Below are 15,701 nucleotides of genomic sequence, written 5' to 3' on the forward strand. Positions count from 1 at the left end.
AAAGGAGAAAAAAAATTTGGTAAGAAAAGATAGCTATGACCCGTAGGCTTTGCTATAAATATAAAATGCCAAAAAGAAATATTTAAAAAATTGACTGTTCAATTTTAAAACACTGATAAGTCTGGTACAGTTGTTTAGTGATATAAAATTTAGACTATGAACCCCTCTACTCTCAAATTCTAATTAAATGACAATAAAGACTGAAAGTCTGATATGGAGAATATAGTCATTATTCATGTATTCTGTATTTGCAAATTTGTGTAGAAGCTAAAATTTGTTTGTAAACCCCAAATCAATACTTGTGTTAATTTTATGATCATTTGTAGACATGTGTAGAGCAAAGTAAAATTTGAGATGTCCTATGCTTACATTCCCAGCTGAGGTTGAAAAGGAGAGGCTCTGCCTTCTCACTTAAACTCTCATATTATAAACAAGTGTCCTTTACAGGGTCTCTTTGGTGTCATGTATTTCACATTTTTGTGCCTTTATGTGATTCACTGCTTGCAAAGGTCCCCAGGCATAGTGCTGAAGCACTGTCTAGTGTTCCTAGTGCAAGGGACAGTTATGTGCCTTTAAGGAGAAAATAACATGCTAGGAAAGCTTCATTTAGGCATGAGTTACAGCGCTGCTGGTGGTTAAGTTCAATGGTGAGTTCAGTGTTAATGAATCAACAATATATATTACATAAAGTGTCTTTAAAGAGAAGCACACATAAAACAAGACTATGTATTGATCAGCTGATCAGACTCACAGGAACCTAAAACCCTGTGTTTCCCCTAGAGCAATGGTTCAATATTAGCTAACAGTGTTCACAGCAACAATATAGAACCTAACTACCTTGAATAATTAGAATCAACTGTATTATGTATTTAATTTGGAATGACTCACAATTTGTTAATAGTAAATAGAATTGTATTTGCAAACAATTGGTAAGAGACGTCCTTTTAATTTTCCTTTGTGAAGTTCACACAGGAAAGTATGAGAAATTTTTATCTGTCTTGAATATAGTACTAGGATGGTTTTACAAGTATCAGTCATCGAACAGTGATCATGGCTTATTGTATTGAAACTGTATTCACTGTTTCAGTGAAAAGTAATATAACATGTGTACTTATGTACCCACAAAAATTAAAAATAAAAAGTTTGTTAAGAAGTCATATAACATCAACATAAAAATTTTTAGTACAGAATTAAAGCCACAGTTAACTGAATAAAAATGAAAGCTCAAATTAAGAAGGTCAAAAAGGCAAAAAACACAAAAATTTTAAGTTCTTATTTTCTTAAATTTTAATCTCATATAACCTAAAGGTCATCTAACCTCATATAACTTACATAACTCATATAACTAATCTCATATAACCTAAAGCAGAGGTCAATATATTATGTTGGCCTGTTTTAGCACTGCCCACAAGCTTAGAATAATTGAATTATCTGGCTAATGGACTGGCCAAATAATTGGCTTGAGGTCTGCCATTCACCTCAAGCAGGGCTATACCTCAGGGCTATACCAAGACTGTGGACTATTTTTCCTATTGATTTCCTACCAAGGTTGCTATTGTTAGCAGCAAGACACTGGGCTTAGGTATTTAGCCCTGGAATCTGCCTTTTGTATCAGCAAAGCTGCTGACTTTTCTATCCAGTTCCATGCTGCTAGTACTACCAGACAAAGTCAGTGGTGGGGATGGAAGTGTGTGGTACATGTGACTTTAACTAAAGTTCAGTAGTTTTTTCACAAATAAATGCTTCTCAATTTATTTCTTTCTCTTCAGTTGATGTATCAAGCCCTGACATGGTTATTTTTGACAATTTTGTTCAGTTTTATGATTAGTTTTAGGGAGAAATTTGACACTCTTTACTTTGCAATCATAAAATCTTTTTTAAGTGCCTAATTTGTTTTCTTAGAAAGCTTAATGACATAACTTAGATCTAAGAAGTAACACTTCTAATTTTAATTTTGTTCTTAGTCATAAATATGTTCACCTCAGTTAACTTTCTTCTTAACTTGATTTGTGACAGAATAAGCACTGGAAGCCATGATCACTGTTTGACTGGTAACTGATAACTGTAAAACAATCCTAGCAAAATATTTATAAACCAAAAAATTACTATATAACCATATTAGAAAGAAACAGAGGGACAGAACTTTTTCACAGTGTCATACTTACAGAATTTTTTAAACAATCATCATCTACATCAAAATTCGATGTATCTGTTGGGCTACTAACTTCTGGAATATAAGGTGCTTCACAGTTTCGAATATTATCCCAATCAATTCCACTGAAAAATGGGTGCTTCTTAAAGTCTTCTATTCCATTCTGACCAAGTCGATGTTCCCTGCTACAAATGAGCCTTCGAATAAGATCCTTAGCATTTTCAGACACATCAGTCACTTGGGCTGGAAACTGAAACCTCTCCTAAACAGAGAAAAACAGAAACAAAATATAAATCAGTGTTTAACTTACTAAGTTGGTTGACTTATTTATTTTCTTAAAAATACATTTTCTTTTAAATATATCTAATAACTGTATGTTGGTACAAAGTACTAATAATAAAGGAATACAGGGATGAATGACAGATCATTTTCCCAGAACTTCTAACTGCATATATGACTTAAACATGCATGCACTAGAGAAGGAAGAATAAATGATACCTTAAATACTATAAACTACTATCAGAATGAAGAGGAATTAAAGTAGTAGAATTTCACTCAATATTGATAATAGTCATATAAATTGCATACTAATGATTAACCAACAATAATAATACATATTTTTAAAGTACATAATATGTATCTGACACTATTTAAAGTACTTTACTCATTTAACTCATTTAACCCTCAAAGCAATCATTTTAGGTGGGTACTCCTACTATGCTAATATTACAGAAGAAATAAAAGTACAGAAAATTCAACTAACTTTCTTAACATCACATATCTAGTAAGTGGTAGAACCAGAATGTGAACTGAAGCAGTAATCTGTGATGTTAAATATCATGTTATACTACAATATTTTTTTCTAACTCAAATGATATACATGCTATTTACAACCTTGCTGCTATTTCCAGTCTTTCAACTCTTCAAAACTATTTGAAACATTATCTTTACAGCCAGGTAGAAGAACATAAACCCTATAAAACTGACTCTTTTTATATGTAAAGTAACTAATCATAATTGCTTCACTGGAACAAATTAAAAAGAACAGATTATCATTCCCTTCTATGGAATATTCCTATTCATATTCTAGGTTTTTGCAATTGCTCACAATCTTCTAAGACTGATAATAAAACCTTTCTTCTTATTATTTTGAACAGTCTATTTCACTTAGTACTAAATGAATTAAAGTTTCATTAATTTGCTTTGGTTGTGTATCTGTGTTGCTTTTAATGTTATGTGATTATAAATAATATTAGAATAGCTATCCTTGTACATATATCTTTGTTCTACCAAAAATGTCATAGGGTACATTCCTAGACTGAAGTTGCTCAATCAAAACCTCTAACCATTTTTTAAGGCTCAAGGTGCATACCTGCACACTTCTTGAACAGAAAGGTTACACCAATTTATATTCCTATCAATGTCTTAGAATGCCCATCTCACTGCATTACTTATGGTACAGAGTACTGTTTTTATTTTGATCTTGCTAACTTGACAAGAAAAAAAGTATCTCATTCCTATTTTAAATTTGTATTGCACTTATTACTACTAAAGTTGAGAATTTTTTACACATATTCCAGATACATATAGTATAGTAAGCAATGATCTAAATTCTCTGCTCATGACCTTTGTTATTCTACTGGAGAGACCATTTAATTTCCTACTTAGTAGCATCTCTAATAAAATACAAGAAAATCAGAACTAATGATTTATAGATTTTTACTATTCATGTTTGTCATGTCCCTTACTAGGATAAAAATGTGATTCATTGTTTTTAGAAAAATATTTTCTCTTTAAAAATGATTTTATTATATGTATTATTTATCACATGAAATTGAACAAAAGTATTATACTAACTTTGTGATTCATGATTTTTCCATATGTCTCCACCAGAGATTCTGCATAAAATGGTGTTTCTCCATAAAGCATTTCATACATACAGACCCCCAAAGACCACCAGTCACATTCAGGTCCGTATCTGCCTTTTCCATCTTCCATGGCTTGAAGGATTTCAGGAGAGATGTAATCTGGGGTTCCTACAGCCACTGAGGACTGAACCTGAAGAAATTTACAATATTATAAATCTACTATATTAGAAACGATTTTAAATTTAAAATAGTTACTTAAGATACACAATAGTATCATCTCATAAACATATCTTTGTCATTATCTGAATAATAATAATCCTTGTATATAGGTTAAATTTTATATTATTCCCACATTAATAGTTTTCCAGATTTCATAACATGAGAGAACTTTTGTTATAGCTGTTATTTAATTGACAACATTTAGAAGAACAATTTAAATCACCATACTCATTAACCATAAACTAAATATTTGGTTTAGAACATTCATTGTTGATAATTATCTGTCAAACCTATATATGTAAAAAAAAAAAAACTGAAGCTGTGAAAATTTTACAATGAGATGGGGGAAAAAACCTCCTCTAATATTTAGGACAACACTATGAGAAGCCTAGAGATTAGAGATTATGTTTAAACTCCTTAATAGACACCTAAGAAAATAAACGTCAACAGTATACAACAAACTACTTATTAATTTTTAAAAAAAACTATAAAAGAAGAGGTATATCCTTCAAAAACTAAAGTTCCAATACAGAAAAAAAGTTGAGTACACTGCTATAGCAGATAAGATGTAATTAGAAAATAGGTAATTAAGGTTACATGGTAGCTCACGTCTGTAATCCCAGCACTTTGGGAAGCCAACGTGGGAGAATCACTTGAGCCCAGGAGTTTGAGACCAGCCTGGGTAACATAGCAAGACCCTGTCTCTATAAAAAAGTAGAAGAGGCTGGCTGCGGTGGCTCACGCCTGTAATCTCAGCATTTTGGGAGGCAAAGCGGGGCAGATTACATGGTCAAGAGATCAAGACCATCCTGGCCAACATGGTGAAACCCCATCTCTACTAAAAATACAAAAATTAGCTGAGTGTGGTGGCGTGCACCTGTAGTCTCAGCTACTCAGGAGGCTGAGGCAGGAGAATCGCTTAAACCTGGGAGGTGGAGGTTGCAGTGAGCTGCAATTGCGCCACTGCACTCCAGCCTGGCAACAGAGCGAGACACCGTCTCAAACAATAACAACAAAAAAAAGTAGAAAAAATAAATAAAATAGGTAACTAGAAAAGTCCTGGGTATATATGTTATACGGTACTTTGAAGTAAAAGAATGTTGGCCCTTTACATGTTTTAAAAGAACCTATCCAAAAAATGAACATTCCTAAGGCAGAATACCAGTTAATATTCTGGATTTTCTAGACTACATTACTAATTCTTAATAATTAGGATAAACTTACATTTTAGCAATACTGAGATTAAATAACTTGAAAATCCTTCCATTACAAACTCTTAAAAATGCTAGATATAATAATTATTTGTATAAACATACAAAAGAACTTTTAACAAAAACATTCTTAGAGGTTAGTAATTTAAAAATGCTTGAGAATCAGAATAATAAGCATTAAATCTGAGTGGAGTTGGGAAAGTTTTGGTGTTCATTTCCGAGGGACTCGAATTTTTAACATACACAAAAGCAAAGACCTTACGTTTACATGAGGTGGGGAGTTTAAAGAGAGAGACTGCCCTATATACACACCCTTTGCCCTAAAATAGTATACTGTAAGAAAAATGGTACATTATAAAAATCTGCCACAAAGCAGAGAAGTATAACAAGACATAGAAAAAATGTATGTGATGAATGAAAAACATTATTCCTGTAGAAATCTGTAATGTTATGTCACACAGTCTCAACATTTGGGATGTGAATACACACTGCTTCTGTGGTCCAAAAGTTCTCAAGCCAAGAAATTGGCATTAGCACTGATTAAAGGTTAGTTGCCTCAAGGAAGCAAAACAAATTCAAAACTACTCTGGAGGACACATGCTCAAATTTGGCCAAATATAATTCTTAAACATAAAATCTCACTGAATATGAGATCACAATGCAATAATATAAACTAAATGAGGAAACTGTCAATTATGAGTAACTGAGAAATCCCAACAAAGAGAACACTTAGATCCCTAAGAACAATCAGATACACTCTATGAAATAAGTATGTTTAAAATTATTAAAGACCGAAGAAAATCAACAACACAAAAGTTTTTAAAAATCAAACAGAAGTCCTAGAAAGTAGTCATTGAAATAAAATTAATTCAATGAACAGGTAAACAGTGGATTAGTTACAGTTGACGAGAATAATAAACCTGAAGAAGAGCTGAAGAAATTAACTAGCATCTAATATGAAGACTTAAAAAGAAATGGAAAATTTGGAATAAAGACTAAGACATGTGGGCAAGTTCAACACAGTGTAAGACAAAAGAACTTGAATAGGCAAGTTCAACATAGTATAAGACAAGAGAATGAGATAAAAGAGAGAATAGTGGAAAGCAATCCAAAACGACAGAGCTTAAATTTTTCAAGTATGGTAAGACTTAAATTTTTGGATGAAAGAAGGGCATTAACTGCTTAAAAGAGGCCGAGTGCAGTGGCTCACACCTGTAACCCTACCACTTTGGGAGGCTGAGGCGGATGGATCGCTTTAGCTCAGAAGTTCAAGACCACCCTGGGCAACATGGTGAAACCCTAACTCCACAAAAAGTTAAAAAAATTAGTGAGACATGGTGTTGCATGTTTGTAGTCCCAGCTACTCTGAAGGCTGAGGTGGGAGGATTGTTTGAGGCTGGGAAGTTGAGGTTGCAGTGAGCAGAGACAGCGCTAATGCACTCCAGCCTGGGCAACAAGAGTGAAACCTTGTTTCAAAAAAACCAAAAAGTACTTAGAAGATAAATAAAAGCAGATTCATGTCTACACACACTGGAATTAAATTACAGAATACCAACGCCAAAGAGATTTTTAAAGCATTAAAGAATAAAGAGAGATTATCTACTAAGGAATGACAATTAGACCAACAGCTGAGTTATTAATAACAATTGCAGTCAGAAGAAAATGAAGTTGTACCTTCAAGGTGATAAGACAAAATAACTGTCCGTATAATATTACCTACCTACCTAAACTATAATACAGAAATGATACATTTCCACGTAAGACTGAGTGAATTATCACTAACATTTCCTTTCTGATAAACAAATACTAATGGGTATGCTTCAGAAAACAAGAAATTTAACCAAGATGAAAGAATGTGACAATAGAAGCAATTGTGAACAAAGATATTAGGAAACTTTACTAATACATCTAAATGGTGGTTAACTGGATAATGTAATGATGAAGAAGGAGGAGGAGAACAAAGACTAGAAACAGAGGCACAAGTAACTACCTTAGTAAATTTACTAAAGGAGTAAATGTATACAACTATAATTTGTCAATTTACAAATAGAAAAATAAAAATTTTAAAAAACCACCCACTTTGCCCCCCTAGAAAAAAAAAAAGAAAAAAAAGAAGTTGGAAATAAAACACTGGAAAAACAAAATTACGGAGGGTGTAAACAGGATTGAAGTATTCCAAATTTCTTAGGTTTTCAAATTTTTTAATTATTATTTTTAATGGTAGTAAAAAAATACATAACACAAAATTTACTATCTTAATGATTTTTTAAAGTGTGTAGTTCAGTGGCATAAGTACATTCACATTGTTGTGCAACCAGTCCCCACCATCCATCTCTAGAATTTTTTCCATCTTAGAAAATTTTAAATCTGTACATGTCACTAATTCCCCCACCCCCCTTATCCCTGGCAACCACCATTGTACTTTGTTTCTTTGAACTTGATTACTATAGTTATCCTGCATAAGTGGTATCATATAATATCATATACTGGGCTTATTTCACTTAGCATAATGTCCTAAGGTTTCATCCATGTTGTAGCACATGTCAGAATTTCCTTCCTTTTTAAAATTGATTGACATTCTATTGTATGTATATAGCACATTTTGTTTATCCATTATCTGTCAATGTACATGGGTTCCTTCCACCCTTTGGCTGTTGTGAACAATGCTGCTCTGAAAATGGGTGTACAAATATATGTTCAAGTCCTTGTTTTCACTTCTTTTGGCTATATATCCAGAGGAGGAACTCTGGATCACATGGTAATTCTATTTTCAATTTTTTGAAGAGCTACCTATACTGTTTTCCATATTTTACATTCCCACCAACAGTGCCCAAGGATTCTAATTTGTTCACATCCTTGACAACATTTGTTATTTTCTGTTTTTTTGATAGTAGCCATCCTGCTGAGTGTGAGATGATGTATTACTGTGGTTTTGATTTGTGTTTCGCTAATGATAGTAATGTTGAGCACCTTTTCATGTGCTAATTGGCCATTTATATATCTTCTTTGGAGAAATGTCTATTTAAGTTCCTTGTCCTAGCACTTTGGGAGGCTGAGGTGGATGATGAGGTCAGGAGTTCCAGACCAAGCTGGCCAACAGGGCAAAACCCAGTCTCTATTAAAAATACAAAAATAAAAAATAAAATAACATTAGCTGGATATGGTGGCATATGTCTGTAATCCCAGCTACCTGGGTGGCTGAGGCAGGAGAATCGCTAGAACCCAGGAGGAGGAGGTTGTAGTGAGCCAAGATCATGCCACTGACTCTGGCCTGGGCAACAGAGCAAGACTCTGTCAAATTAATTAATTAATTAATTTCTTGTCCATTACTTTTTTTAACAGGGTCCTTTGTTGTTGACTAGGAATTCTTTACATATTTTAGAGACTAACTTGTTATTAGACATATGATTTGCAAATATTTTCTCATTCCATATGTTGCCTTTTCACTCTGAGTGTGCCCTTTGATGCATAGTTTTAATGGAGATATTGCCCAATTTATCTATTTTTTTCTTTTGTTGCCTGTAATTTTGTGTCATTCCCACGAAATCACTGCCAAATCCAATGTCATAAAGTTTTCTCTTCTATTTTTTTTCTAAGAGTTTCATAGTTTTAATTTTTGCATTTAGGTCTTTGACCCATTTTCAGTTAATTTTTATCGTGAGTACTGAGTTAATTACAGTGTAAAGTAATCTAAGTTTCTTGTTTTGATTGGGAATGTAGCAGAAAAACTGATGAACTCTAGACAGTAGGTAAACTATAAATGTTTAAAAATTTAAAGATAAACACTAAAATACTTAGAATCTGTAACTTCAAAAGAAAAAAGAGAAATTTAAAAGCTTAACTTGATCAAACCAATAGAAGGCAAGAAAGAAGGAAACAAACTCAAGCATACATATAAAGAAACAAGCAAAATCTATAATAAACAGCACATAAGATATTAGAAATAAATATATTAATAACCACAAAATTCATAAATGGATTAAATTCACCTATTAAACAAAACTGTTATACTGGACAACACACAAAACCAGAATGAATAAATAGAAAAAATATCAGCAATAATCTGTTTAAAAGTCATGTACTTAAAACATAAGGACACAAAAAAGTTAAAAGTAAAGGGATGGAAAGGGATATATCAGGCATATGATAAAGAAAAGAAACTTAAGGTAGCTACAGTAATACATTAAATATATTCCAATGCCAAGATCACTGCAAGATTTTTTAAAAATTCATTAATATAAAAGGAAATACCCTGGAAGAAATGTCAAATCTGAATAAGATATGCCTAACAGCATAGCTACAAAAGAGCTGTGCAAAACACTGATAAGTACAAAGAAAATTTAATAAATTTACCATTATAAGAATTTTTAAATAATAAATAATAGATCAGAGAAATAAAATTGTTAAGAACAAAAAAAAAAAACCTGAATGACAAAATTAACCATTTTAATCTTACAGACATATATATCTGCACCCAAAAGTTAGGGAAAAAAGTATTCTTTTAAAATAAATATAGAAGATACAAAAATTGGTCTGTTACAAAATCACAAAGCAAATTTCAAAAAATGCCAAAAAAAATCCTGATACCAAACAGACCCAATCTACACTAAATCAAAACCAACAAGAACTAACTAAGCAAATAAATGTATATGATGGATATTAAAAGGCACATCACTAAATTATTAGTGGTCCACAGAAGAATTCTAACTCAAGTTGGAAAATATTTAGAATTGAACAGTAGAATGCTCTGTATCAAAACTTATGAAGGAAAAGACAAGCATAAATAAATAATATTAGGAAAAGGAGGGCAAAACTACACTGTAAAGGGGATATTAAAACTAGAAAGGCAGTGGTGTGAACTACTTTATGGCAATAAAATTGAAAACTCAGAGAAAATGGATAATTTTTATAGAAAAGACTAACATACTAAAACTCAGGAAGAAACAAAATATCCAGCAGACCTATAATCATTTAAAAATTTGAATTAACAGTATAAAATCTCTCTGCAAAACAAAATAAAATTAAAGAAAGCAAAACTTCACCCAGGTTAAAGTGATTTAAAAGTAAATTCTATCAATGATATAAGTTAACAGATAACTATATTGTAAACTGTTTTATTGCCAAAATGGGTAAGGGGAGAATATGGGTCCTTTGTTTATTTTACGAGGCTAAAATGACCTAAATCTAAAAATCAGACAAGAACAATTTAAGAAAAAAAAATTATACTCCAATCTAAGATATGACTAACGTCATGTATGAATGCCAGGTAACAATATTATATAAAATAGTAGCAGAGTCAACGAGCAATCTGTTAAACTAATGCAATATAACATCTTGATAAAGTTATGTTCACCCAAAGGATGAATGATTTAATAATGGAAAAGCTGTCATTCATCAGAATAACAGATTAAAGGAAAAACAACCTAATATCATCTTGATGGATGCAGAAAATCATTTAATTACAACCAGAATCATAACAAAAAAATTCTAGTAATCAGAAATGGGAGGAAATTTCTTAATTCAATAAAAGATACATACCAAAAGCTAACTGCAAACATTAAACTAATTCGAAGCTACAGAAACAACATCATCACACCTATTTAACATTGTACTGAAAATCATTAGACTCCATGGTAAGACAAAAAGAATAGCACATATAAAGATTGTAAAGAAAAAAAAACCAAAGTTTGTCATAATTTATGGATTACTGATAAATTATATGAAAAATCTAGAAGAATCTACAAATTACTTTAAACAAACAAAAAAAAAAAATTTAGCAAGACTGTTAGATTCAAGATGAATATACAAAATCAATTCTAATCCTAAAGAAGGGCAGCAAGCTATTAAATTGCAAATTTAAACAAGTATTTATAATACAGGTAACATTAAAAATCCATGAGTCGCTTAGGAACAAATCTAACTCATCTAGGTAATGGATTAATAGTGAACATTATGGAGCTGTATTAACAGACATAAAAGAAAACCTGAAACAATAAACACAACATTCATGGATGAGAAGATTCCATGTTATAGACATAAATGTCCCCAAAATTAAGCTCTAATTTCAATGCAAGTCCTAAATACATAAGCCAGTGTTTATGAAGGATTGTTTACGTGTGTACATGTATGGATATAAACCAATATGCTAAACCTAACAATCATACAGAAAAATAAAGGGCCAAGAATAGCCAAGATAATTTTAGAGCAAGAAAAGAATTATAGCAAACACTTCTCCACCAGAAATTGACTTCTTAAAGTAAAGTGATTCAGTTGTTATGGTTTTGACTGAGATATAAGAGAAAAAGCAAGTTGAAATTTAATTTGAAAGTCACAAACTTGGGAAAGGCTCTTAGATTTGAGGCAGCGGTTCAGATAATAAATAATGACCCACACAAAGTCACACAATCATAACATTTCAGGACACTAGGAATAAATAAAACATTCTAAAAGCGTCCATAGATAGAGAGAAAGGCTGTAATAAAAGGACTGAGACTCAAAATAGCATCAGATGTCTTAATAGCAACACTGCAAAAGACAACGTAATGTCTTCTAAATTATAAGAGAAAAATAGTTTCAAATCTAGAACTAGGTCCAGACAAATTATCAATAAAATATGAAGACATTTTTCAGACATGGAAGATTATGAAATATTTACTTCCAAGGGAACCTTCCTGAGGCAGCTATCACCAAATGGGATCCAGCAGAGTCTGATACTAGAGAACACCGTAAATTCCATGAAGACGATGAAAGGAGTTCTAGGATAGTAACTTTGCAGTAGGTCTCTAGAACAAACAGTCCAGATTAGGAGAATGCAAGACTCCAGTATGAATATCTCCATGGGAAAAAAAGAAACTGCTAAATTTCTTTTAATAAGTAATTTAACATGGTAGAGAGTTTGAGGATAAATTGGTGACAATTACATGGAAAATTAAGCAGAGCCAAGTGGTTACTATACCAGGAAGAATAAAAAGGTTTTAAAGAAAAGAAATGCAATTAAATAAACATGGCTATGAGTATTTGTATCTATGATGTTGGTCACGTCGGGTTTGTATCATCATAAAAAAATACTGAACAGGGTTTAATGAAGGATTGTGTGATAATTACATTGGGAGGATAGAGAGGAAGTATACTGGTTGGGCAAGAGCAGAGTAAGAGACCTGAATCCTCATCTTTGATGGTAGGAAATTAACAGATAGTATCTTAAAATAAATAATCAAGAGACAGCAGCACAACCATAGTTATAAGTAAATGAAATGCTCAAAGCACCACTGCACTTGCCAGGGTGACAGAGCAAGACCGGCCTCAAAAGATAAGACAATAAAATATAAAATTAATTTAAAAATCTGAAATAAAGTAAGGCTTCTTCATTATAGTGGGCTTTTCTTAAAATTTTTTTTATTTTGTTTTGTTTTGTTTTTGAGACAGAGTCTTGCTGCCACCCAGGCTGGAATGCAATGGCACCATCACAGTCACTGTGGCTTTTACAAGGTCCTACGCTCAATCGATCCTCCCATATCATCCTCCTGGGTTACTGGGACTACAGGTGCATGCCACCATGCCTAAATAATTTTTTACATTTTTTTCTAGAGATGAAGTTTTGCCATGTTGCCCAGGCTGGTCTCAAACTCCTGGGCTTAAGCAATCTTCCTGCCTTGGCCTCCCAAAGTGCTGGTATTACAGGTGCAAGCCTATGGTTTTGAAAATGGAAGTCCAACATGACATTATGTCCAAGAAAACCATTTGGAGATCAGTAAGTGGGCTAGAAACAAATCATAAAATATTATCCTATTGTCCAGCAAAATCAGAATGAATGACTAGGAAGACACATCACACTTTCAGGAACCAATATAATTGGAAGAAACTCATAGAGACAGAAATATTACTCATGCATTCTGAAATTTGCATTTCAAATGCATTCAAAAGGAATTTAGAAAAGGAAACATCGGACTACAGCAACTCTAGCTCCAGCTTTGAGTCCACCGGGCTTGTCATATGCAGGACTGGAGAATCACTAGCTCACTCCGTGGAGTTATTTCTCCCTGCAGCTCTATCTTCGCTAGAATGGTGGCCCCAACTTCCAGATGCCAAAGCCTCCCTGATTTGAATCTGTGTTTTCTCAACTCAGCAAGACCACCATGCTATTTCCCTCTTCCAATGTCATGCCAGGCACTACCCACTTCTCACTTTATACTTCATATACACAGTTATCCTAGAGCAGTATAATTCCATATACACATCTTCCATTGTTTATGTGACTACTGTCATATCCTTTACTTCTACATGTCATAAACCCCACATTACAAATAATTACACATTTCATCATTTTTGCTTTTAACAGGTGCCTTTTATGTAAATTAAATAAGAAAGACAGTATTGACATTTTCCTTACCCACTTATTTATGCATATGATATTTTTTATGCTATAAATCCAAATATCCAAACAGTATAATTTCCTTTGCCAAGGAGAACATTCTTTAGCATCTAGGCTTACTAGAGATTAATTTTCTCATCTTTCATTTAACTGAAAATGTCTCTAATTCACCCTCATTTTTGAAGGATATTTTTCTTAATAAAGAAATCTCAGTTTACGTATTTTTTTCCTTCGGCAATTTAAAGACATCACTCCATGATTTCTAATGAGGTCAGGAGTTCTTACCATTTCTCCCCTCTATGTAATATGTCTTTCCTTCTGGCTGCTTTTTAAATGTCTTTATCTTTAGTTTTCAGCACTTTAAGACATGGCCAGGTGTGGTTCTCTTTATAGGTTTGAAGTATGGTAAAATTCTTAGAGTTGAGTTTTTCATCACATTTGGGAAGCTTCAGCTATTACTTACACATTTTTTCCCCACATCTACCTCACTCTCTTGTTCTATATGGATCCCTAAGTCTCTATTTATTTTGTCTCAATATTTTTCTCTGTTCTTCATATTGGGTAATCTCTACTGACTTGTCTTCAAGTTGACTGGCTCTTTCTTCTCCCATCTCTAGTCCACTTTTAACCTCATCAGTGAATTTTAAATTTTAGTTACTGTGCTTTCTAATTGTAAAATGTCATTTAATTTTTTTCTGCTGAAATTCCTTATTTGCATAATCTTTAAGACTACATATTCCTTTATTGTCTTAAGCATTTTATAATCTTTTTTGTATTTTTTTTTGAGACGGAGTTCCATTCTGTTGCCCAGGCTGGAGTGCAATGGTGCAATCTTGGCTCACTGCAACCTCCGCCTCCAAATCCTGGGTTCAAGCGTTTCTCCTCCTCAGCCTCCTGAGTTAAGTAGCTGGAATTACAGACATGTGCCACCACGCCTGGCTAATTTTGTATTTTAAGTAGAAATGGGCTTTCGCTGTGTTGGCCAGGCTGGTCTCAAACTCCTGACCTTGGATGATCCGCTCGCACTGGCCTCCCAAAGTGCCAGGATTATGGGCCTGAGCCACTGTGTCCGGCCTATGATCACTTTTTTTTTTTTTAATACTTTAAGTTCTAGGGTACCTGTGCAGATTGTACAGGTTTGTTACATAGTTATACACATGCCATGGTGGTTTGCTGCATCCACCACCCCATCATCTACATTAGGTATTTCTCCTAATGTTATCCCTCACCAGTCTCACCACCCCCTGCTATCCCTCTGCTAGCCCCCACCCCCTGACAGGCCCCGGTACGTGATGTTCCCCTCTCTGTGTCCATGTGTTCTCATTGTTCAACTCCCACTTATGAGTGAGAACATACGTTGTTTGGTTTTCTGTTCTTGTGTCAGTTTGCTGAGAATGATGGTTTCCAGATTTATCCATGTCCCTGCAAAGGACATGAACTCATCCTTTTTATGGCTGAATAGTATTCCATGGTATATATGTGCCACATTTTGTCTATCATTTATGGGCATTTGGAATGTTCCATGTCTTTGCTATTGTAAACAGTGCCACAATAAATGTATGTGTATTTATGTTTTATAATCCTTTGGGTATATACCCAGTAATGAGATTGCTGAGTCAAATGGTATTTCTACTTCTAGATTCCTGAGGAACCGCCACACTTTCTTCCACAATGGTTGAACTAATTTACACTCCCACCAACAGTGTAAAAGTGTTCCTATTTCTCCACATCCTCTCCAGCATCTGTTGTCTCCAGATTTTTTAATGATCGCCATTCTAACTGGCATAAGATGGTATCTCACTGTGGTTTTGATTTGCATTTCTCTAATGACCAGTGATGATGAGCTTCTTTTCATGTTTGTTGGCTGCATAAATGTCTTC

The 15,701-nt window shown here is 33.3% G+C and overlaps 1 protein-coding gene across 21 annotated transcripts in view; it reads right to left on the bottom strand.

Annotated features, from left to right (window-relative positions):
* Nucleotides 1–15,701, bottom strand: part of CDC42BPA (CDC42 binding protein kinase alpha) — a 331,128-nt gene that overhangs the window by 157,525 nt on the left and 157,902 nt on the right. For all 21 annotated transcript variants that reach the window (XM_012459841.3, XM_012459835.3, XM_012459840.3 and 18 more), the window contains exons 7-8: nucleotides 4,010–4,210; nucleotides 2,166–2,414 (exon numbers count right to left, since the gene is read on the bottom strand). In XM_012459841.3, the coding sequence (XP_012315264.1) occupies nucleotides 2,166–2,414; nucleotides 4,010–4,210 (450 nt within the window). The remainder of the gene's footprint in view (nucleotides 1–2,165; nucleotides 2,415–4,009; nucleotides 4,211–15,701) is intronic.

Source organism: Aotus nancymaae, unplaced genomic scaffold (genome assembly GCF_030222135.1).
Source record: "Aotus nancymaae isolate 86718 unplaced genomic scaffold, 86718_ANA_hifiasm-v0.15.2.pri h1tg000032l_0, whole genome shotgun sequence".
Classification (NCBI taxonomy): Eukaryota; Metazoa; Chordata; class Mammalia; order Primates; family Aotidae; genus Aotus; species Aotus nancymaae.